We start from the raw sequence: 25,160 nt of genomic DNA, 5'->3' as shown, positions 1-25,160 counted from the left end.
TTGGGATTTTGGGGAGTCTTCTGAATGTGCAGGGTGTTCCCTAAATTGCTTGCTGCCATTTTCCCTTGGGTTTGTAGTGAACTGTGGGTGACACTCTGGATGTGTTCCAGTCCTGGGGTGAGGGTGAGTTTCATCCTTCTGCTGTGTCATCACAGGCATAAAAAGGAAAAGAAGAAGGATAAGGACAAGGAGAGGAGCAGAGACGAAAGGGAGCGGTCGACAAGCAAGAAAAAGAAAAGCAAAGACAAAGAGAAGGATCGAGACCGGAAATCCGAGAGCGACAAGGACGTGAAAGTATGTTTAATAAACCCCTGGAGTCCCCCCTGCCCACACACCCCATGTGCCCCACCCCCAGCACCCACCCCAGGGCTGTGCTAACGTGTCCCTTTCCCTGGCAAAGCAGGTCACAAGGGACTACGATGAGGAGGAGCAGGGCTATGACAGCGAGAAGGACAAGAAAGAGGAGAAGAAACTGGCAGAGGCCTCTTCCCCAAAGGGGAAGGAGCCTGGGGCCGAGAAGGGCAGTGGGGACCTCGGCAGGGAATCCAAAGTGAACGGGGATGACCACCACGAGGAGGACATGGACATGAGCGACTGAGCCCCCTGGCCACCCGTGTGATTCTTTTATCTGTACTTGTTAATCCTCAATCTTAGATGTATCCAGCTCCGAGCTCTCCATGGTCTGTCCATCCTGTACTAACTCACACCCAAAGCTTGATAGAGGGACCTCCGTGCTCCAGGTGGGGGGGACTCGCTGGGGCCGAGGCTGCATGACCCCCCCACAGCATGGGCTGTGTGTGACCCCCCCTGTCCCCCTGTAGTGTCCCGGGAGCAGGGCAGGGATGCTCCGGCTGCCTGGGGAGTGTGGCACCAACACACACCTGGGGCAGCCCCTGAGCCTGACACGTGACCTCACACCAGGGTCAGCCTTGGATCCCACCAGCTTTTTGTCCTCTTTGGTTTAGTTTTGGTTTTAAGCCACATGCTGGGGTTGGTTTGGTTTGGTTTTCCTGGTGGGTTTTGTTGGCTTGGCCAGAGTTAAAATGCACTGACCTTCCTGAGGGCTCTCAGTCCGTTCAGTGCTGTCTAGGGCGAGCTGGGATGGGTTTCCCTGCCCAGAAGGGAAGGGAAGCCCTGCCCAGTGATGGAGGGTTGGTGGAAGTTCATCCCAGGTGTGGTTGCTCAGGAGCTCACCCGCTGCAGCAGGGAGTGCATTTTAAACTGACCTTGGTTTGCTTTAAAAGCAAGTCCACCTGATAATGTACTTTTTACTTGATCTCAAGTTGTATAAACTAATGAGTTTGTGTTCCTGTCCCACAGTGTCCCGTCCCTCCCGCACACAATGACCCCATGGAATTTGCAGAGTAGTTAGCCAAGCTGTTCCTTAGTTCCAGCAGCTCCAGAGCTTTTACTTTTGTGCAGGTAAAGAGACAAAAGTAGGCGACAGTCTGTGCCATGTCGATGTACAGTTTCGGAAATTGTTTTACAAAACTTTGATAATAAAACCCTGAAACTTAAACTCCTGTTCCTAGAAAACTTCTGGTATTTATTTCTACCACCCAACTTAACCTCTAAGGAATGAGGGGACTTTTATTCCATCTACCTGTTTTAAAAGGACCTGACAAGTTAATCTCTTTAAAACGTGGTTGAATATGTTACACTGAAGAATGAGTTACTCTGCTCTTGGGGGGAAATGGGTTTAAATAAGAATCTGCAGTTTTTATGGGACTGCAGAGAAGGACTTGGGGGTGCTGGTGGGGGAGAGGCTGGACATGACCCAGCCAAGAACCCCCTGAGTACTGTGCTGATCCCACAGTGTGGGCAGCAGAGGAGGGGGGATTCTGCCCTTCTGCCCTGCTCAGGTGAGACCCCACCTGCAGAGCTGCCTCCAGCCCTGAGGAACAACAGCAGAAGGATGTGGAGCTGCTGGAGGGAGTCCAGAGGAGGCCACAGAGATGCTCCAAAGGCTGGAACCCCTCTGCTCTGGAGACAGGCTGGGAGAGCTGGGGATGTTCACCTGGAGAAGAAAAGGCTCCAGGGAGACCTTAGAGCCTCTTCCAGTGCCTAAAGGGGCTCCAAGAGAGTTGGAGAGGGCCTTTGGACAAGGGCCTGGAGGGACAAGACAAGGGGGAATGGCTTCCCACTGCCAGAGGGCAGGGTTAGGTTCAGGGTAGGGAATTGTCGAAGTTTAGGATTCTATAAGTATTTTTAAAAAGGAAAGTATTTGCAAAACAGGCTTATATTTCCATGCAACCATGACCACTCACCTCTGAGGAAGGCAGGAAGCCATAAGTGCTTCGTGCAGGTAATGGCAACCCAAAATTTAGTAGCCTCACATTCCAGCTATCACTCAGATCACCAGTGGTTCCAGCAAACCCCCCCAAAAAACCCAAATAAACCCTCCTGAAACAAACAAAACAAAAAAAAAAAAAAAAAGAAAAGGGAAAAAGGAAAAAAAAAAAAAAAAACCCACAAAAAAACCCAATCCAAAACCACCCAACTGTCTGCAAGGAATAAAACCTCTACAGACACTCCAGGTTTTGCTCTTCAAGTCAGAACAGAACCCATGTTGTGATCAAAGTGAGCCCATTGCTGGATTTGGGAGGTAAAACCTCTGTACTTACTGAACACGGTTCAGCAAACTTGGGTCTCCTTCCCCCCCCTTTCCAGGCAGTGTTCCAAACTTGGATCCCTCAGCTCAAGGCGAGTGCCAGGAGCTGCTCTTTGTGTCCTTCTGCCCCAAAACTTAGGATTCACAGAGGGCCAAGCACAGGCTGTAATGAAAATGCAGGATTTTATTTAAAAAATGACCAAGAAAATGCCCTTGCAGGACTCAGCAGCATGAGCTTGTCCCTCCCCTCCAAACCTGCTCCGAGACGCAGCCACAGCAGAGCTGTCCCGGAGAGAGAAGCCTGGATTGCACAGGTGGAGCAGTTTCAGAATCAAACAGCATATTTTGGTCTTTATTCTAACAAATGATACAACCAAAACTGACTATTAGTGAAGAGAAGATAAAAACAGGGACCAGACGACAGTAAAACGCAAGAGAAGTGACTTGTTTCCATGGGAGTTACAAACTGTCAGGAAAATAAAGAGTGAAACTGCAGCATTACAGGAATTGGTTAATCCGGATTAAATAATGCAGTTCTCCTGGCGGGAATTACAACTCAGGAAGAGACATGAAAAGAACAGAGGGTGGGTGGGAATATCAACATAACATGGTGGGATTCCAGCACAAACACACCTGGAGGTTTGTGTAACAATGGAATCGCAGGGAGGTGAGTGCAGTGGCTGGACAGCAGCTCCTGGAGGGGAAACCCAACGCCTTCCCTGTGCCACAGGTGAGAGCAGGAGGTTGGAAGACCAGTGGAACAGTTGGGTTCAGAAACAACCCATGGGATTCTCCCGCAACCATTTCTGAATTTGGTTTAGCAAAATTTGTGGTTGTCTTTTAGCAGCCAAGAAAACCTCAGGAAAGCTGTGGTGGGATGGGAGCACAGCCCTGGGCAGGCTCCAGGCTGTTTTTCCTCCCCACCTGCCCCTGCGGTGTCCAAGTGCAGCAGGACATGGCCATTCCCACCCAGCCCATGCCCACTCCCTTTTCCATCCCACCTGGACACCCACCCCCAGCTGGCAGGTCCAGAGGAGCGTTCCTGGTCCCCCAGCTGTTCCCAAGCCACGGGGTCTCTGTAGGGATGTCCCTCCTGCCCCTGGGATGAGCTTGAGCTGCCACACACAGACAAGACTCCGTACAAAGATGGTGGGTCTGTACTCCACAGAGCACAGCACTAGTCCCAGGGACCAAACCGTCCCAACACCTGGCCTGGCCTCGAGGAAAAGGGGAAAAGCCAAGCTGAAGCTCTGCTGGATCAATCCTGCCAGAAAAATGAATTTCCCAGAGACACAGGACCAGGAGATGGGAAGGGGGAGGGACCCTGTGCCCACCCCTGGCTGGGGCTAAGGTTCCCTCCAGATGGGGAACACCTCCCCAGGCACTGCTGGAGCTCCTGGGAGACATTCCCAGCCCACAAACACACCAAGTGTCCGTGCAATATAATCCCGGCGAGAAAAAACAGCTTCAGGGAAGAAAACATGGATATCAGGGTGGACAGTCCCTAGGGAACCACAGCAGCACAGCCACAGCCTGTCCCCAGGAGGGGCTCAGCCCAATGTCCCTCTCACTGAGGATTCCTGCAATGTATCCATTGGGAAACTGTGCCCCAGGTGTCCCTAAGTGTGAGAACTCATCCCTAGGAATGTTTCAGACAGCAAACACATCCCAAGGGCCAGGGAAAAATGTACCAAGAGCAGCTCTGGGAGCCCCCAGAACTGGAGCTGGGGGGCCAATCCCACGGGAGTCCCGTCCCTCAGCTCCACAGGCAGGGAGGGGAGGGAGGAGGAGCAGCCAGGTGTGTTCACTGGAATACAGAACAAGGGCAGTCACCCAAAGCTGTTCCCACAATCCAACTCAGAACAAGCCTCAACAGCAACTCACTGCAAAACCTTCCTGCAAACCCTACAGGTGTCTGGGGGAGCAGCTGTGTCCTCAGGGGGTTCAATCCCCCAAACCTGCAGCCAGAGGCCACAGGAACCATAGGAAGCACTTCCAGGACCCACTGCTGGCTTTGAAAAGAGACCTCATGGCCACAGTCACCACTAGGGAATATTCCAGAGGCAGATGGAGCCACAGGACCCTCAGTCCCACATGAGGCCACATAAACCCCTTTTTCTGTTCTTCTCCCAGCCCAACCCCCATCCCTGGCAGTGGCTGCAATGCCCAAGACCCACAGCCCCAGTGATGCTCCTTCCATGTAGCCATGGAAGAATTTGGGATAACTAGAAATTCAAAGTAACACAAACCTGTGGATCCCTCCCTGTAATGCTGAGGAAAGGGATTTCTGACATTCACCTTCAGGGAAAGCTCCTGCCTGTGCTGGAATTCCCAGGAAACTGGGTACTCCTGTGTGGCACCTGCTTCAGCTCCTGGCACAGGTCCGGCAGCTACACAAAACGTTCCGCCCTGAACGGGCACTGGGAATGGCCAGGGCAGCCAGGCCCCACCAACACTCATCCCAGGATCCTGGCTGGCCCCGAGGAGCAGCAGGAGGTGGATGCCAGCTCATCCCAGAGGTGTGAAACACTTCAGGAATTCGTCATTACTTGGGAGATCAAGTTCCATTATTCCCAGTGGATGTTGCACACCTGCCCCAACACAGTACTGCAGGAGCCATGCCCCTTTGCTTGTTTCCCTACAGTTCTATTTGGGATTTGAATTTGAATTAACAACTCCAGTGTATCGATCCCAGGCTGCAAAGCTGCACTTTTCCCCTGCCCCAGTGCTCCCTGTTCCCTGCAGGTTTATAGCACAGTTGGGAGAGGATCAACCCCACCCTCCCGCTCCAGTGCACATGGACTTTGCAGACAGTGATTCCCTGGGACTCCTCCTTGTTCTTCCCCAGAGCAGCCTCTTTGGGATGGATCAGATTCCAGCAGTTTGGAATCACAGGTGTACCTGACACCTTGCCTTGTGCTGAGCCCGTCCCTTGATCCCTCGTGGGCAGCACAGCTGTTCCCTCCACTAAGCATCGATGATCCTCTTCATTATAAACTTTGATCCTTAACTCTATGGAATTCCAGAAAAAGTTTTGCCTACAGTGCACAAAGAATATAATTTGGAAAATATTTACATTTTTGTACAATGACACCACAGCACTTGAATCTAAGTTTCTTCATACAAACAAATAGCACCATCAGCCTTTTGCACAAATCCTGCCCAACAAACCCCAAGAAGCTGGATTATTGTCAGATGAGGAGACTGGAACCACTGGGAACAGGAATAAGCTTGAGAAGCTGGAGTACTGAAACACCCATGATGAGGGTTGGACAAGATGAGCTTTAAGATCCCTCCCAACCCCAAACCAGTCTGGGAATCTCTGTGATTAAAACATGAAGAGGCAGAAAATTAATGTGGAAATGCCCCAAACCAAAGCTCTCCATGAGCACCACAATAACCCCACTGCAGGGAACCTCCTCCTGCAGGAAGGTTTAATGCCTGAGCTTGTCCTGGTGCCTCTGTGCATCCCAGGTTTCCAGGGGCTGCTGAGGGCACACCCAAGCTGACCTGGTGGTGCTCAGCCATTCTGGGGCAACTCTCCCAAGTGAAGGGTAAAATAAGGATTAAAAGGTGCCATTCCTGGCCAGCCAAGTCCAGAGTGCTCCCACACCCTCAGGGACCCCCCCGCCAGAAAGCACAGCAGTGAGAGAAGGGATAGCTGGGAGCAGGAACAAAGGGATCAGACAGGGATAGCACCAGGCTGGGCCTCCCTCCCTGTAGGGCACAGCTGGCTCTGCCCTGGATTGCAGGAAATCCAAGTGTCCAGTGGTGCCCTTTGGTTCATTCATCTACAGCCAAGGCATTCCTTGAGGATACCTCCTGCAACATTCCATGGCTGAGCTGTGCAGCTCAGGGAGCAGGGCTGGGAAGGGCTCCCGGGATGGACAGGTGGGTCAGGGCTCACATCCAGCCACGGCCCAGCTCCGGTGCCGACGGTCCAGCAGGGCCTTGCGTGTCACCAACAGCGTAAAAAATTTAAAAAGGAGCGCAGGTCCTCCTGCCAGGGCTGGAGCTGCCTCTGTCAGGGCTCGCTGTGCCACAGGGAACAGCAGCAGGACACTGCTGGAATTGGGAGTGGAGGAGATGCCCACTGTAGTGTCAGTACATCAGCCATTGATGCCTGTTCCCTTTTCTCCGGGGTTATGGAGTTTATCCCTTCCTGTGTGCCCCACATTTCTATCCCTAGTGTGGGTGCATCCATTCCCTTTCCCTGGGGACGCCGGTGTGGATATTCACCAGGAGCCTTCCAGTTTACTAGAGGTCCGGGAAGCGGCTGGGGTCCTCCTTGTAGTCATCGGGAATTGTGAAGATGGAGTCGTCAAACTCGTCGTAACGGAACTCCTGGAACGTTACAGTGGCTGTGATGGTAGGAAACACAGGGATATCTGGAGAGGAAGGAAAAGAGGACAATGAAGGGCAAAGAAATGCCAATAGTGATACCAACCCCCATCCCTAGCAGTGTCCAAGGCCAGGATGGGTGAGGCTTGGAGCTACCTGGCCTAGTGGAAGGTGTCCCTGCCTATGGCAGGGGGTAGAGTGGGATAAGCTTGGAGGTCCCTCCCAACCCAAACCAGTGTGGGATTCCATGACCAGTCTGTCCTGGACTGTCAGGCTCACACACCTCACTGCAATGCCAGACATCCTTAGGATGTCTATCCCTTAGGAAAGGTGCTATTCCTTGTGGGTAGCCTGTGCTGTGATCACTTGTCCCGTTAAGTTGATTTATCCATTTCCATCTGTTACAAATGCAATAGCTTTCTATGTATTTGTAAATGGGACACATCACCAGTAATCCTTGAGGAAAAGGAAATGCAAGATTTCTACAAAATATTTCACTCCTGACTGAGATCATCCTCTAATGCAAGAATAATCCAGCATATTCCACTGCTCTTGGAGTAAGGCTCCAACATTTATGTTCTCCTGAAACTACAGTAACACTGTAGGCGAGAGTTCTTTCCCAAAACTCAGACCTTTCATATTGCAGGAATAAGTGCACATGTTTAGATCTGGAGAGGATATAAAGGAAAATTTCTTCCTGGAAAGGGCTGTCCAGCCCTGGCACAGCTGCCCAGGGCAGTGGTGGAGTCCCCACACCTGGAGAGATTTAAAAGCCGTGTGGATGTGGCACTTGGGGACATGGGTCAGTGGTGGCCTTGGAAGTGCTGGGGAATGGCTGGACTCAATCTTTTCCAACCCAAATGGTTCTGTGATTTTTGTATACACAAAGCCACAGGAGTTGCTATGTCCTTACCTAATTTGACAGGAAAGCCTGGTGGAAGCTTCATTTGAACAAATTCTCTAAGTTTGTTAAAGTGCTTGAAGGGTGCAATTACTTCTAAGACATTCAACAATCTGCAAAGGAAAGCAAAGCTTGTTACAAATCCTTGTTCCACAGGTTGTCCCTCTAGAACAGGAGAAACATGACCCAAGGGGCAAGTGAAGAAAAGAGGAGATGAACAGTGACAGCATCCTTCTCCATCCATCTCCTCAGAGCTTGTGTCACCCTCACATCCAGTTCTCAGTGATCCATAACTACCACAGGCAACAAAACAACATTAGGATATTCATTTCTTATCCTCATTTTCCACAGGAGACTAAAGGATGTGGTACCATCCCCCTTCTCCACAGACACAAGGAACTGACATGGGTTTGCATTGGTTTCCAGGACACAATTTTGTGCTAAAACTTGTTATGTGTAAAAACATTTCAGAATTCTGTAGAATCAGGTGCATCAGGGAGCAAAGCTCTGCTTTTATTAAGTCAGAGAAGAGCCTCGCTCCTCCAACATCAGCCACACCAGCTCCCAGATTCCCAATTTCAAGGGTTTTCTTGCTTCACTGCCTGACTTCACCCCTAGGTTTTACACTGACAGCTCCCACCCTGAGGATATGGAGGATTCTGCAGTTCATAAACACAGTAAAACATTCCCTACACACAAATAACATCCATGGGCAGTAACTTGGACTCACGATTCAATTCCTAAGGGGAATTCCTGGCTCATGGCTATCGTGGCTTTGAAGGTTTTCTTGCTCTCCTTGCAGACCAGCTCCCTGCCCAGATGAGGAGCTCTGTGAGGGAGAGGGGAGAGGCAAAGTGAGTGTTTCCCAGGGAAACTCTGGTTTTAAAGGAAGGAAACCAGACTTGAGTCTGAAAACATCAGTAAAGAACCCCTACTTTCAAAGTATTTGCTTTATTGGAAAAACTGTGCACAGTAAACATGAAAAAAATCTTAATTTAGATTGGTCTGAGTTCTGCTAAAACAGGAGACAAGACAAAAACAGGGAAAATACTTGGAGAAAATCTTCAAACAATTCCTGGTAACCACTGTATTAGTAAGCACTACAGGAAGTGTTCATTAATAACTCCCCAGAATATGTCCAGCTGATTTCAGCTGTTAATTAAAATAGTCTGTATGTGAACAGAGTATCAAGTTAAACTAGAAAAAGGTTCATTTTTTTCAGTTCCTCAGCTATCCCTGGAAGGCAACACTGGAAAGCCCAGGCAAGCAAATTCTGTTACAGGAAAGGAACAGGCAGGTAACAAATAATGTAAAGTTTCTTTTTCTTCTACTTTTATTTTTGCTGGAAATTTGGATTTCCCATTGAACTCCCACCAGTGAATCAGATTAAACAAAGCAAAACTTTATATACACACATATTTCTGTCCTACTTATTCTGCTTGAATAGACAAACCTATTTACTTTGAATATTCATTCTCTCTCAAATACATTAAAAATTAAATAGGTTAAAAGAACCCAGACAGATCCATGTGCCCTTTTAATAACCTTGTGCTGTAATATTTTCATATCCCCTGGTAACTATAGGATTGTCTAATACCTTTGGAGAAAGGACTTTTGTCACTTCTGTGACATACTTAACTCCTTTTTTGGCCCTTCCTGCTGCCAGCAGGTATTCCTAGAAAATAAACTCAACTGCTTGAATCTCCTGCAAATGAAGCTCCTGGAAATTCATTTAAGTTACAGCTGTTCCCTCCTCAGCTACACATCTAGAGAAGAACATCTTGAAAAGATCCAGCCAGCACAAGATCCCTCTGCCCCTGCATTCCAGAAGTTGGCATTTCTTTATACTGCCACTGGAGTCTCATTGCATCATACACTTTTATTTTAAACATAGTGAATGGGATTGCTTATTACTATCATCAGATAAATTAATTACAGGAATGAATTTGTCAGAAAACCTTCCTTAAAAATAAAAAAAGCTACTTTAAATGTAGATATTTTAAAATTGTTTCCATTTCCAGCCAAGGGAGTCAGGCAGATGCTCATCTAGTATTTTATCACTATAATTTTCTCTCAGCCTGGAAAAGAGAAGGCTCCAGGAGACCTTAAAGCCCCCTCCACTGCCTAAAGGGGCTCCAGGAGAGCTGGAGAGAGACTGTGGACAAGGGCCTGGAGGGACAGGATGAGGGGGAATGGCTTCCCACTGCCAGAGGGCAGGGTTAGATGGGATACTGGGAAGAAATTGTTCCCTGTGAGGGTGGGAAGGCCCTGGCCCAGGTTGTCCAGAGAAGCTGTGGCTGCCCCATCCCCAGAAGTGTCCAAGGCCGGGTTGGACGGGGCTTGGAGCAACCTGGGAGATAGTGGAAGGTGTCCCTGCCCATGGCATGGGGTGGGATGAGATAACCTTTAAGGTCCCTTCTAACCCAAACCATTCCAGGTTTCTGGAATTCTAGTTAGATGCACTAATACTGTTCACACACACAGGTATCACCTTCCCAGCCCACTGGGGAACATCAAACACCTGAGACACTAAACCCAACCTTCTTCTGTCCCCCCAAAAAACATAAATAAGAAACATCCACCAAGTAGAGAACACAAAAAAAACCAACCAAACCCCTCACACTCCCAACCCAACCACATAAAGGTGTCCATGAGGCAGCAGCACTTACTTCCCACTCTCAGCAGAGATGTACTCCTCCCACGTGATGGTGTTAGGGGACGGCGGGGTCAGGGACTGCCGGCGCACGGGCTGTGCAGGGAAACACATCTCCTTATCCATCCTCACATTCCCTTCCATTTGCCATTCAAATCCTACAACCGTCCTTCAGCTTTGGAGAACAGTAACAGTCTTCCCTGGGCTTTTCTATCTCCTGCTCTCAGTCTCCTCTGAGGTATTTGGCCTCCAAGTGCATTTTCTATAGAATTGGGCTGTTTTCCTCCATCAGTAATCAGTTAATTCAAGTGTCTGAGTGCCAAGTCACAAGCACCAGCTAACACAGAAATCAATTAATCACTTTAAATGCTCTATGTGTGTTCCCAGCTGATGTCTGGCTCCTTCTGAAGAGCTCTTGATTTCCTGTGCTAATAACAGGCTTTGCTCCATGGTAATGAAACTGAAGAGAAACACGATTGCCTTTCTGGTTTTCCTTTCATTCCAGACAATAAAGATTTGGTCTAAAAGAAGTCAAAGTGATTTGCCACAGCCAAACCCATCATCTCTTTTAAGAGACAAATTAAGCCTGAAATACCCAATACAACCACAGAAATCCCTCAGTGTTGCACTAATCAGGACAATTCACCACCATTATACTTGTAGGCTGTGTTTATCATTTTAAAATCAGGACAAAATAAAGACATTATATATTTCGCACAATGACTGGTGTGAAAGATTATTCTCCTATGCAAAAATTCACATACTGTGGAGGGTTTATCAACTATACCTCAAAATTTTGCTCCATTAAGTTGCCCCCTTTGCTCAGGCTCTCCATGATCGCTTTATTCCGAAGGATGTCCTCCTCACTAAGGTGTTCCCTTCTTTTCCTTGATTCCAATACAAGTCCATTCACCAGGTAGAAATCTGCCAAAAAGTTTCCTACTCTTTCCTGCATGAAAGGAATAAGATAAAATATTATACTTACATTATACATTTAAATTCTTGTGTATCCAAATAATTGCAATAAGGGGAACTGGGGATTGAAATGGAATTCACCCAACCACCCACATGAGCTGTCAGGGGGCAATCCCAGAACTCCACCTGGAACAGGTACTTCTATGAATGGAAACTTAAGAATTTAGGAGTGGGCAAGGGAAATCTGGTTGAATTCCCCTCCCACAGCATTCCCATCCCTGCATTTCTCCAATAGGACCACACGCTGGAATCAGCCTGCAGAGACCACAGAATCCTATAATAAAGTAATTTTTAGTACAATCTGTTCTCCCCCTGCCCAACAGCTACAGTTTGTCATCTTTCCTCTTCTTTTTTCCTTATGAAGGCAGCCCAGCAGAGAGATTCCACATGGTCCAACCAATTGCCACATGGTGACAATTGTGGGGATACGAGGAGAGACATTTTACCTTCACTCTGAACACCTTGTTCTTTTGGAATCCCAGACTGGTTTAGGTTGGGAGGGACCTTAAAGCTCATCCAGTTCCACCCCGTGCCATGGGCAGAGACACCTTCACTAGCCCAGGTTGCTCCAAGCCCTGTCCAACCTGGCCTTGGACACTTCCAAGGATGGGGCAGCCACAGCTTCTCTGGGCAACCTGTTCCAATGCTCTTCCCAGTGCTTTTTCATCCTCCTTCCTCCCCTGCCACAGCACCACCAGGTTCTGAACTGTTTTCCCTGTGCAGTTCCCTCTACACTCACAGTTTTGTCCTCCCGGAAGAGCCACCCAGTCTGGGCCCGCGTGAAGGTGATGGATTTGGTGGATAACGTTGCAGAGTAAATGTCACTGCTCATCAAAATGTCAACCTCCTCTTCTGTTTCCATTTCAGATTCCTGGGAGAAAAATCCCAAAATACTGAAAAGAACTTAAAAAATAATGATCACTTCTTCTAAAAATAAACAAATAAATACAAATCCATAAGCCTTTGGAACTTTTCCCAGAACCAGCATTTTCTGAATTTTCAAACTGTTTCATAAAACCTCTGGCCAAATGGTTTCCAAATAGCTTAATCTTTAATATTAATGTGAATAAAGCATCCCAATGGGATTTATCCAGCAGATCAGCAGCCACACCCTTTCCACAGGCAATAATCCATCTGCTTAAGTAATTGGGGGATAAAGCCGTAATTAAAGACTTCACTAATTACAAGGGGTCCAGTGCGTCAGACCCTCACACTGTTATCAACCAAACTGGCCATGGAGTGACTAAAAGGATGCAGAGAGAAGGAACAAGTCTCAAAACCCACCTGACGACACCTAAATTAAGCCCAGTGAAAAGATCAGAAGTAGCACATGTCATAATTTAACCATATTTTTTCAAAATATTCCCAAGCACTGGTTTTCATCACAAAACTTGATGTCCCCTTACACGGCTCAAGTTGTACCAACTGAGCAAAAAAATTCTTTGCTTTGCAGTTCTTCGGGTGGTTTTGAGGCACATTTTGCTTAATACAGCAAGTGAGACTTCCAAAAACAGTCCCACCCCCCTTCCCCAGCTTTACCTCATGGTGTATTCGCTGGTAAACTTTTTGCTCATTGTCTAAAACTACAAAAGATTCAGAGGGTGCGGCGTCACCGTTAAAAATGAAGCTCAGATCCCCTCGTTGGCACTTCATGTCGGTAAAGTCTATCAGAGTTGTGTCCAGCCTGTGAAAACACACCCACACTTTAAAAAAAAAAGACCCATAAACACTCAAACACACAAGTAAACTGAGTTTTCAAGCAGAAATGTGAATTTTTCAATCGCAGTCAAACATGTGAAGGGCTGAGTTTTCAGTGAATATTTCAGAGTGAAGTCTGGATGCAGAAATGATCACAAAAATTGCTATATTCTTCAGAAGATTGTATTGAGAACTGCCAGCATGAGGAGGTGCAGAATTTACACAGTTAGGATGTGCTGCACACTGAGAACTCCTCAACACATTATTCCACACGTGGCAGCCTCTGATTTGAGCAACAATATTAGGACATGACCCAAATTCTGAACAGGACTAAGAAAGAGACTTTTTTTTTTTATTTGACTTATTTTCATTGCTATTTCTATTTTTCCCCCTCACCAACACAAAGGAAATGCTTCTGCTGCCCTGGATAACTGGAAGAAGATGGAGCCAAGGACAGTTCATATCCATCATTGCTCTAACATTTATTTCTTTAACAAAGGTGGTTAAAGGACTTAACTGAGTGACCCTTTCAGGACTAAGTGGTGAAGGCTTAAATACTCCTCTTAAATACTCCTCTGATTTCAAGAAAGAATCTGGATTTATCTATTTCCCCTCAGTTCAAGTCTCATACAGGCAGAGCACTCAGAAATGAGAAGGAAAATAATGGCCCCAGACTCAAATTTCACCTAAAAAGTCACTTTACACATCTTTACACTTTTATTACAGCAAAATTTCCTACAGATTGAATCTTAGGAACCACATTCACACCTCTTTGTTTGTTTTAAGCTTTGGAACCTAAAGAAAAAGTAAAAGAATTCAAACCCCCAAACTAACCCAGTTAAAGAGCTGAGCTTGGAAAGACTACTGAAAACAACACTGAGTTTGTGAATCTGTCACATTACACATCTAAAAAGAAAAAATACATGATTTTTTTCAACTACAGACTGGAGCAGCAACATTTCTCTACAAAACACTGGAATTTAATACAATTATTTGAAACTGTGTTAAAAATATCCAACCCCTGGTTTTCACTGGCATGTCTGGTAGATAAAGCCTTATCAGCTGAACTGCTTTTGCTTTGTATTTACTTTAAATTCAGAAGAGAGAAAACCAGCCACCTTGAAGTTCCCAGCACATGCACAGCCACACTGTGTGTCACAGACACGTGCAGACTCCTCAGGGAATTCTCTGGACCCACTGGAATCCAGGCTTTTCCCTGACATGCAGATATTTGGGTGCAAACCCAGCACTCACCTGATATTTATACCTTGTTTGTGTATTTTACATGCATCAGAAGGCAGAATTCGGGAAAGTAAAGGCACTAAAGAGGGGAGAGAGAAGGAAATTAGGATCTTGAGGTTCCTCTGCAAACTATTTCTAATAAAACCAGACCATCAGTTTGACTCTGGGCGTATTTTAATGCAATTACAGCATTATCCATCATCATCTCAATCAAATACAACAGACTAATACCAGGGTTATTTCTATTTGGTAACTGTAAAATTGATTTGTAATTGTAAAACTGATTTGTAACTGCACCCACTGCTTTCAACATCAGGACATCATTTATATTCAGTCACAGCTAAATCATTTATACATTCTCCTAACTTGTCTTCAAGCTGCTTACAATTTTAATTCTGTGATTTGACAGTTTATATATTTTACCAACTCAAAGCCTGGTTACAATTAAAGCAGAACAGCCACAAGCAGAAAATATAATCCAAAGCACTAAGCTTAAAATATCAACCAAATGTTAAAGCACCATTGGAACTGTGAAGCCATGTGGTACCATGACATGGAGATCTACAAGGCTGCAGTTGTCCTTACTCTAAAAAGAATTTACTTTATAACAATAAAACTAAGACACAGAACAACATTTCAACAGTTTCTTCAAAACTGCAAAGAATTAAGACCATCCAAAAACAGACTTAGCTAACAGAGCCAATATTTAGGACAGAAGCACTGCCCACAGCATCTTTTGCCTTCAAGAAAGGAAATATATTAAAGTAAATAAATACTATAAAGAGAAGCACAGTGGGACTCCTGGAGCAGAGCACCCCTGGAAATTGGCTTTATTTCTACTAAGCCTATATTGAAGTATATAAAAATCATGGAATTCCAGACTGGTTTGGGTTGGGAGGGACCTTAAAGATCATCCAGTTCCACCTCCTGCCATGGGCAGGGACACCTTCCACTATCCCAGGTTGCTCCAAGCCCTGTCCAACCTGGCCTTGGACAGTCCCAGAGATGGGGCAGCCACAGCTTCTCTGGACAACCTGTGCCAGGGCCTCACCACCCTCACAGGAAGGATTTCTTCCTTATATATTACTATAAAGTATTATAAATTACTAACAAATGTCAACCAGTAGCAGAAGGTACAGAATGAATGCTGGAATGGTTTGGGTTGGAAGGAGCTTAGAGCTCATCCAGTTCCAACACCCTGCTATGGGCAGAATCATTCCCAGTATTTTGATAGGATTCAGACATGTTGATCATTGTTACTGCATTTTTACTCACTTATTTACATTTTTCTTCTTCTGGTAAGAGGAGGTGGAAATGGAGACACCACTGGAGGTGACACAAGCACAGCAGAGCAGCTCTGAGGTGGAGCCAAGTCTGAAGCACCTCCCAAAGAGCTGCACTGAACTCATAGTCACCACTCAGAACAGGTTGAAACTGGGGAAATTAAGTGCCCCGAGTCCAGTTGCTCAACTAAATTGTTCAAATTGTTCAGTGACAGCAATGGGCCACATAGAGCCCTTTTAGTATTTTACTCTTCTAATCATCAGGTTTTTGAAGCAAACAGCTTGTTCCCCCCTTTTTGTGCAACTGGATTAAAATAGAATTTAGCTCAGAAAACGAATACGCAAAAATAATTCTGGGAAAAGCTGTCTGTCCTTTCTTTATGACTCAGATCTTGAGAACTGAACTGTGATCTTCCCAACACACAAAGCAGGAGAGAAGTGAAGCTTTAGAGCACAAGTGTGCTGAAGGCTGATTCCATTATCTCCCTGTGGAAGGAATATGCAAGCCACTCACCCCAACTTTGAAAATCCCAGTGAAGCTCTAGATAGAAGTCACCTAGCTGAGAAGAAAAGAAGAATATATTACCAAGCTTTTAATGCTTAATAACCATAACATTTCCTGAAAGACAGGCAGAAGTCTGTCTTTCAAACAAGAACACTTTCTCCAATATTGTATTGAATTTATACTGGACTTAAACTTTCCTGAAGCTTTAACTGCAGTAGAATCAATGCTAATAAAATCATGTATTTCATTTGACTTTCATTTTTAATTACTTTTAAAAAATTAAAGTTCACACAGCTATTTATTAAGCTGTGGATTGCAGAAGATTTATTGTAAATGTGTGTTTAAAAAACCAAATCTTTGGAGTTTTATGTTTGCTTTGATTGATCACATGCAACTGCATGGAATTATAATTAATTATATAATAATTAACGAGTTAGGTTTCAGCTCAGAGTATTGCAGACACAAATTTCAATTGGCCTTCTGGAAATGTGCTGAAGTCATCAGGTAAAACTTCCTCTGCCTCCACCAACACATGTCAGGCAACTCCACCATGAGGGTGTCCAGGGTGGATCACCTCAATTTCCAGAGGGATAATTTAATTAACTTTAGATAAATAGCTGATTTGCCACAAATTGCTTTCCCTAAACTGAGGATTATTTCACTATGTCCAAGAGGAATTCATTGTGCACGGAGATGGAGAATTAAACCAAAAATCTCTTTCATTACTAAGCAAGAAAAGCAAGTGTCATTTGTGACTGGTGACTCAACAAACCAGTAAATTATTCATCAAAACAAAAGATTTAAGAAAGCCTTAAAAGTGTAATAAAATAAATACAGATTCTTTACATTTTAGATTGCAAAGATGACAAGCAGGACTGTCTTACATAAACCTTTTATTTGAATTTCTAGAAGTGGAGAAGGAAATATTGTCTTAAAATAAACATAATTCTGTGACCCCTCAAAATGGATCCTGTCAGCCAAGATTGCTCTTCAGAGCAGAAGAGATTTGTAAAAACATGTAAAACTTTATTATAGTTTACCAGATTGTCTATTCTTCGAAAGTCAGTCACTACTTTCCATCACATCAGTTTTGACAGCACAACTTACCTCTTTCAGGGCTTTTAATAATCGAGGTCGCTTTTCTTCAACACTTTCCCTGGACTGCTGCTTGAGCTTCCTCAGGAGTGCTGAAACTGAACAGGAATTAACTCCAAGGTCAATCTATTTGTTTGGTAATCTATCTGTTTTTTAATTACAGGTGTTTTACTTAACATCTTAAAAAAAACCAACAACAATGCAATTTAATATTTCATCAGCCTGTGGAGAAATTAATTTTGAGTTACAGTGATTAAACACCAGTCTGCTCTGATCACAGCAGGAAGAAAGGCCCAATAATTTTATTAACTTACTGTTTATAAAATTATTTTTTATTAAATAAAGCATATAGTCAAGAGGGTTTTTTTACACAGGTATTAGTAAATATGTGGGTGCAAATGTATGTTATTGAACATGAGTCTACAGACTGTGTGAGGAGCTGACATGAGAATATTGTTGGTATATTATAAATCAGGGCATTAATACATTAATAATACATTTACATATATAATACATAGTGAGTTTTCTGCTATAGGAACGTACCACTACACATGGCAATACCCAATATTATTGACATCCACTAGTGAGTGGCAGTAGAATGATTTACCCTTTACTACTCCACATCTGAGGGGAATAAATAATATTTGGATAATATATTAAAATACATAAATAAAATACTTAAATATACAAACAAAAAATAACATTTCCCCACTGGCCTGTTGAGATGCAAACTAAAAGCCATATCCCAATGCCAGCTGATGTATCAAACAACCCTGTGACCATAGGGAGCAGCTCCAATTAGATGATCCCACGCAGCTAAAATCCATCCTGCCCATGTCACTCCCATTCCAAACACAGAAGGCTCATGAAGAGCTTTCACAATCATTAAATGCTGAGCAGGGGGAAGATTTTGCTTATGTAACCTAATGCAATTTCTTATCAAGGAAATGGACCTGCCTGATCACACTGAGATACAAAAAAGTTCAGCTGAAGGGAAACTGTTGAGAGAACTAAAAGAGGGGGATGATAAAATAACAGAGCTTGAAGAGCTTTGTTTTCCTGTTCTGAATGAGGCCTCGATTTTGGATTAATTGGGCAAATTTGGGTTAATGAAGAGGTGCTTACTCATCTGTCTGTCTCCATAGCTGATGGCTTCGGCCAGAGGGCTCCATCCCTGAGCGTTTTTCACCTTTACTGGAGCATTATGGGCTAAAAGCAGGTGGGCACATTCTGGAACAAAATATTCATGTTATTAACAGTAAACAGCCAGGATGCAGCAGTGTCAGTCATAACAAAGGAAATGATAATAAAGCCAAAGTTGTAGATATTAATATCAGATAATTAACAGATTATCAAAATACATATCTGGATTCTGACTCACGTTAACAAACAAACCCATTTATGTAAGTACTTACAGCACTTCCCTGTTCAATATTAGCACTAAAAATAATTGGTGATCAACCACCAATTACATAACACTGAAGACATGGCCCTTCTGCTTCTTAGAATTTGCTTTTTATAAAGCTGCATTTCTGCATGTTCTGTAAATGCACAACTACATAGGAAATATGTTTCAGATATTACATCAACTCTCTCTGCTTCACACCCAAACTCCTGTACAAACAGACAGCTCATGGCCTTCCCCTCTCTCTTCATCCCCCTCTGCCCGAGGGTCCAACTGATGATGGGGACACAGATTTTGGGCTGTAACATCCTGGAATTTAAACATGGAATTTAAGGAGGGCAAACAGGCACCTCTGACCCAGGAAAGCCTGTACACCACAGCTCCACTTGCATTGTCTCTCCATGGGTAAAAGGTGACGGGCGATGAAAAAGAGTCCTTAAAATCAAGGGGAGAAGGAAGTCCTCAGTGTTTCCATGTGATCCTTGGAAATGGTTCTTCAGTTTCCAACCACAGAAAGTTTCCTGACCACATATCACTAAAACCATCTGACCCATCTGCAGGGGATGGAGCAGGACGCAGCTGGAGCTGAGGCTCAGGGAATGTCTCATCACGAAGGATGGGCCTGAGAGAGGGACTTGCTGGGTTATTTTCCTACCACAGGTGTTACAGGAAACTGCACTAGTCATTCCAGATGCAACACCCCTGAGTCACTGCAAGCACAGGGACTGGGGAGGAAGAGATACTTCCCTGGTGAATAAACTATCTCCTGTGGTACATAAACAAAAGCCCTGACTAACTCAGCAAACACACTGAAGTATTTTTATGGTTCCTTAAATATAGTGCCTGAGACAAGAACATCACTCTGCAGTGGGCAGGCAAATAAGCTTGGAATTACCAGCCAGATTCCATTTCCACTTAAACAGGCTGGGAGAGCTGGGGGTGTTCATTTGGAGAAAAAAAAGGCTCCGAGGAGACCTTAGAGCCCCTTCCAGTGCCTAAAGGGACTCCAGAAGAGCTGGAAAGGGACTTTGGACAAGGGAATGAAGAGTCAGGACAAGGGGAAATGGCTTCCCACTGCCAGAGGGCAGGGTTAGATGGGATATTGGGAAGAAATGCTTCCCTGGGAGGGTGGTGAGGCCCTGGCACAGGTTGCCCAGAGAAGCTGTGGCTGCCCCATGCCCGGGACTGTCCAAGGTCAGGTTGGACGGGGCTTGGAGCAACCCGGGATAGTGGAAGGTGTCCCTGCCTGTGGCAGGGGGTGGATAGAGATGATCTTTAAGGTCCCTTCCAATCCAGGCCATTCTATGATATAACTCTATCTTGCACAAATAACCTTTCTCTAGGCAAGCCGGACAAAGGCTCACCAGGAGCATCCTAAAGGATTTAGGGCTTTATACTTGACACATGACTGACTACAAAGAAGGCAAGAGGTGAACTGCAAACTGAAATCTAAACCAACCCAATCCAACCTGGCCTTGGACACTTCCAGGGAGGGGGCAGCCACAGTTTCTCTGGGCAATTTGTGTCAGGGCCTCTCTCCTGGTTTCCTTCTATCTCTTTTTGTAGAGAGGAGCTGAGTCCACCCTCTGCTCTTGTTCTGGCATCACATGAGTCGACTGCTACAACTCTCCCACCCCACCCCAGTCACTACCCAGCTCCTTGATTTTGATCTGGAGAACAGCTCCGATTTCTTTTCCCACTTTTCTCTTCAAAATCCACATGGCAGCCTCTTTCCAGGAAACCTCAACTTAGAACTAGCTTAGAACACAAGATCACCTTCTGGAAAACGGAAAAATCTTTTTTCCTCTTGCCCCCAAATCTTCAGGATCATTGAAGAGGTAACAAAACAGATGGATTTACCTACCTTTATGTCCCAACATCACAGCAAGATGTAAAGGAGTGTTTCCTAAAATAAATCATAGAAATAAAAGATATTAGATTCAAGGTACCAGAATCCATGGCAATTCCTCCTCAGGAAACTTCAGTTTCTGGTCTAACCAAGGAAAACTCCAAAACCCACCAGAGCAGAGACATTTTTCCAAGTAACCACTTAGATTATACTTGTCAAAATAAATATATCTTGAGACACGTTTCATGGGCCAAGAGAGGTTTTTAATGATATCTTCAAACCTACTCCAGTCAAAGAAGTCCAGTTGTGTCTTCAAGAAAGACACAACCCAGACCCCTCTGTTCCTCATGGTATGAAGCGTCTGATCCCTTCCCAGACTGACAGATCTGGGTTAAAAGCTACTCAGAGATATGATACTGATTAAAAATTTAAGAGCCTATTTTATGAATTTTTCAAAGATTGAGTACACATTTTTTACTACTCCAGCACTGGATAGATTGAGAAGCAACAGCAACTTCTCTACAAAGCTTCCTTTTGGTTATTTTAATGCCTTGTTTCCAAAGAAAGCTGTGGAGATTATCAACAGACACTCAAACCTGGCCCCATTTTCTTGGTGATGCTCATGACAGAGGTGGGATTTCTGTTGTTAAATATTCCTTGTGAGGCCCCCAGAGCTGTTTTTCTGGATTAATGCTGCTACCAGGCTCCTGCCATATTTTATTTATGGAGCTTAGGGATGCAAAGTTCTTCAATTTAACTGTATTTTACATGTTTAAACATTTTCGCAGTGGATTTGAGAGAACAAAATGCTGGAAACCAAATTGCTTTGGCAATTATAATGAACACACTTGGTTTAGGGTTATTTTACAGGATCATGTCAGCAGGAAGAACCTGCTCTGTGCAGAGGATGCGCTACACATGAGAGGCAACCACACAAATGCCAGCACATGGAGCACATGGAATCTTGGATGGACAAGGAAACTCTGCCCTGCATGTCCAAGTGAGCTGCTCTCCATGTCCTGCAAATCATCTTTTGGGTCACTGGCAGCATCCAGGCAGGCCCATACCAGCTCATTATGCTCATTAGGACTCACTAACCTCCCTGTTTCTATTAATAGCTGCTCCAACATCTGCGAGCCAATGCATCCCCTGGAATCCTGGATGCAGCCAGGCTTTGTGAAGTGCTGCAAATAACGTTCCTGAGGATCTGAGCATGAGCCACAGTGTGTGCTCAGGGGATGCAAATTATGAGAGCCAGGGGTAAGCACTTTCATAACATCATGGAATCATAGAATCACTGAGGTTGGAAAAGCCCTCCCAGACCACTGAGTCCAACCTGAGCCCGATCCCCACCTTGTCACCAAGCCCAGAGCACTGAGTGCCACATCCAGTCATTCCTTGGGCACCTCCAGGGATGGGGACTCCACCACTGCCCTGGGCAGCCCTCTCCAATGCCTGACCACCTTTTCCATGAGAAAATTCCTCCAGATGTCCAACCTGAGCATCCCCTGGCACAGCTTGAGGCCATTTCCTCTTGTCCTGTCCCTTGTTCCCTGGGAGCAGAGCCCAACCCCCATTTGGCTCCACCCTCCTGTCAGGGAGTTGCAGAGAGTGAAAATGTCCCCCTTGAGCCTCCTTTTCTCCAGCCTGAGCCCCCTCAGCCGCTCCTGGTGCTCCAGACCCTTCCCCAGCTCCATTCCCTTCTCTGGACACACTCCAGCCCCTCAATTTCTTCTTTCTCATGTGGGGCCAGAACTGGACACTCTCAAGGTGAGGCCTCACCAGTGCCCAGCACAGACACTTCTATTTCAAGAAGTCAGTGCTCCAGCAGTTCCTGGGATCCTGCACTGCACATCCAGGCAGGCAAACAAGGACTGTTTGCATAAAAACACACATAAAACATGGCACTTGCCCCCAAACATGCACAGCCTTTAACCTCTGGTAAGGCACCTGCAACACCCATGAGGGAGCCAGGGCAGTTTTCCAGCAGTAATTCAGCAAGAGGATTTGTCTACTCCACAATTTAAGCTCTTAAATGCATGTTATAATAGACATATAAGTAATTCAATAGGTGTATATATAGGTTTCTCCCAAGAAACTCATTGTTTTGGGAGTAAGGGCACTGGCCTTCCGCTGGGCAGGAGGTTGATTTTAGGGAGCCCAACAGGCTGCACTCAATTAACACTCAAATTGTTTTAGCAGAACACCAAGAGTCTCCCACTGTACAAGATTTGGCTTTCCTGTACTGATCCACCACCAAAACTGGACCTGGATTATAGACAATAACTGTTCCTAGGAGTTCTCTCTCTCCTCTGTCCCTTCCTTATCGCATCCTAGGATTCCTCTGATTTATTTCTGAGCAAATCACAAGCTCAATTTCTCTCCCCCAAATAATTCCCAATTCAACTATGCAAACAAGTGACAGATGGACTCAGGCAGGAAGAAAACAATAACACAGAAATCTTAGTCAGGCCTTTGGAATGTCAAGACACCAAGAAGTTTGTTGTGGGGTTTTTTGAACAGTTCAAGTAAAAACTTGGAGGAAGATGATGAGCCAGAGATCCCCAAAGTGTCCCAACTGTAAAGAGAGCTGAGAAAGCAGCGAGATGTTAATGGGACATTTGTGTAAGATGTATATGGATTAAAAAAGGATGTAATCAATGAGATGCACCTGGAGGGTGATAGAGCAGCAAAAAGGGGTCAGGAAGTGCCTCAAAGTAAAGATTTTGAGCTGCTGCTCAGTTACTTAAAGAGGAACTAGAGGAGGAGCAGGGGATAAGCAGCCCGAATACATTGAGTGGGAAAAATCCTCCCCAAGTCTGCTGCTTTCATCCCACCAGGATTTGCTGCAGGGTTTGGAATGAAGGTGGCAGGATAAACATATCTGCAGCTCTATTTGTAACAACGTCCTGAGGAAAATGTGGTGCCAGTTGTAAGGAACACTCCTGCCCTCCTGCCTGGGAGCTGGGCCCTGGGTTACTCTGGACCTCCAGCTGTGTTTCCATGCCCAGTGTTACCAAGGACATGTCTTTAATTCCCAATTCCATTATTCCTGTCATCATGCCAGTCCCAAGACTGCTCTACTTTCATGTTGCTTTTGACTTCACAGACCACAACTGAGAAAAAGCAAGGGAATGTTCCTCTCCTGATCAGAAACAGAACACAAGTGTTCCCTTTGCCACAACATCTGTGACACCACAGACGTGTAACTTGGAATTCTCCAGCAGAAAGGGACCATGTTACTCTTGAAATAAGTAGGCAAAATAGAGATTAAAACTAACCAGGAAGCTTAAGCTGATCTGCCAGGCTGATTTCTTTTTTAACAATATAAAATATAAAATATTCCCCAAAATAAACACATTTTAAAATGTCCTGGCAAGACATTAAATATTTAGGCATTACAGAGCAGCACGAGGATCAGATTCCCACCTCTGCCACTGCCACTTCTGTGGACAGAACAAGTTTGCAGAGGAGCAGGGAACAAGATTTTGCTCTCTCAAACCCCAGAATTAAAGCATTTAAAAAGAAAGGGGAGAAAAAGGTTTGTTTTTGTAGCCTGAGGAAATATCAAAGATTGCTCTGTCAACACCCAAAGGAACTGCTCATCATCTCCCAGAGTAAACAGGTGACAGCTTGGACACTTCAAAAAAGAATGTATTTTTTAAATGTGAGGGTTTGGACACAGAGCAACACATGAGGTCAGAAGCAGCTCTGCCAGCACTGGGAGGTAGAGAAGCTGATACTGTCCTCGGTCATATTACAAAAATCATGGAATCCTGGAATACTTTGTGTAGGAAGGGACCTCAAAGTTCATCTCATTCCACCCTGGTGCCCACAGACAAGGACACCTTCCAATAGACCAGGCTGCTCCAAGCCCCGTCCAACCTGGCCTTGGACACTTCCAGGGATGGGGCAGCCACAGCTTCTCTGGGCAACTTGTGCCAGGGCTTCCCCACTCTCCCAAGGAACAATTCCTTCCCAATATCCCATCTAACCCTGCCCTCTGGCAGTGGGAAGCCATTCCCCTTGTCCTGTCCCTCCAGGCCCTTGTCCAAAGTCCCTTCTAAAGGGGACTTGCACATCTCTGGAAAGCTCCCCCGAGTTCCCCACTCCCACTCCCCATCCCCTCTTCCCCCCGCGGTGCCCCGGCCCCGCAGCCCCGGCGGGTCCCGCTCACCGTGACTGTCCTTCTGGGCGATGCCCTGGGTGCGGATGAGCGCCGAGAGCCGCCGCACGTCCCCCTTGAACACGCACTCGTGCACGGGGAAGGGGCCGCGCTCGGGCCCGGCGGTCGCGGCGCGGGCGGGCGGGCGGTGCCGGTGATTGCCGGGTCCGCGGTGCCCCCCGGCCCGCCCGCCCTTCCCGCCCGTGAACGCGCCGCCGGGCGCCGCGGCCGCCTCGTCCTCGCCGGCCGCCAGCAGGTCCCCGTCCTCCTTGCTGGGCTTGTGGTCCCTGCGCAGCGAGCGGAGCTTCTCGCCGGTCATGGCCGGCGGTGCCGCCCGAGCCGCCGGGGCCGGTACCGCCCGGAGCCCCCGGAGCGGCCGCAGCTCCGCCCGCGCCTCACGGGCCGCGGCTCCGCGCCGCCATCTTGGGCCGCTGCTC

General features: G+C 46.0%; 2 protein-coding genes across 6 annotated transcripts in view; one reads left to right on the top strand and one right to left on the bottom strand.

Moving 5' to 3' along the window:
• Nucleotides 1-1,519, top strand: part of SRSF11 (serine and arginine rich splicing factor 11) — a 17,755-nt gene extending 16,236 nt beyond the window's left edge. For 3 of the 5 annotated variants that reach the window (XM_064664885.1, XM_064664887.1, XM_064664888.1), the window contains 2 exons: nucleotides 156-294; nucleotides 401-1,519. In XM_064664885.1, the coding sequence (XP_064520955.1) occupies nucleotides 156-294; nucleotides 401-598 (337 nt within the window). In that variant the 3' untranslated portion in view covers nucleotides 599-1,519. The remainder of the gene's footprint in view (nucleotides 1-155; nucleotides 295-400) is intronic. The other 2 variants (XM_064664886.1, XM_064664889.1) reach the window with 1 other exon arrangement.
• Nucleotides 986-25,160, bottom strand: ANKRD13C (ankyrin repeat domain 13C). Its single transcript, XM_064664883.1, has 14 exons — nucleotides 24,736-25,160; nucleotides 20,574-20,615; nucleotides 18,430-18,534; nucleotides 17,317-17,402; nucleotides 16,219-16,264; nucleotides 14,434-14,500; nucleotides 13,021-13,165; nucleotides 12,221-12,352; nucleotides 11,294-11,455; nucleotides 10,523-10,602; nucleotides 8,584-8,682; nucleotides 7,866-7,966; nucleotides 6,851-6,999; nucleotides 986-2,774 (listed from the first exon to the last, which is right to left on the bottom strand). Exons 1-13 carry the CDS (start codon nucleotides 25,040-25,042, stop codon nucleotides 6,869-6,871), a joined length of 1,503 nt encoding a protein of 500 aa, XP_064520953.1. The 5' UTR covers nucleotides 25,043-25,160; the 3' UTR covers nucleotides 986-2,774; nucleotides 6,851-6,868.

This window comes from Pseudopipra pipra, chromosome 9 (assembly GCF_036250125.1).
Source record: "Pseudopipra pipra isolate bDixPip1 chromosome 9, bDixPip1.hap1, whole genome shotgun sequence".
NCBI lineage: Eukaryota > Metazoa > Chordata > Aves > Passeriformes > Pipridae > Pseudopipra > Pseudopipra pipra.
The sequence above is the reverse complement of the archived record's forward strand: the minus strand, read 5'-3'. Positions and strand labels throughout refer to the sequence as shown.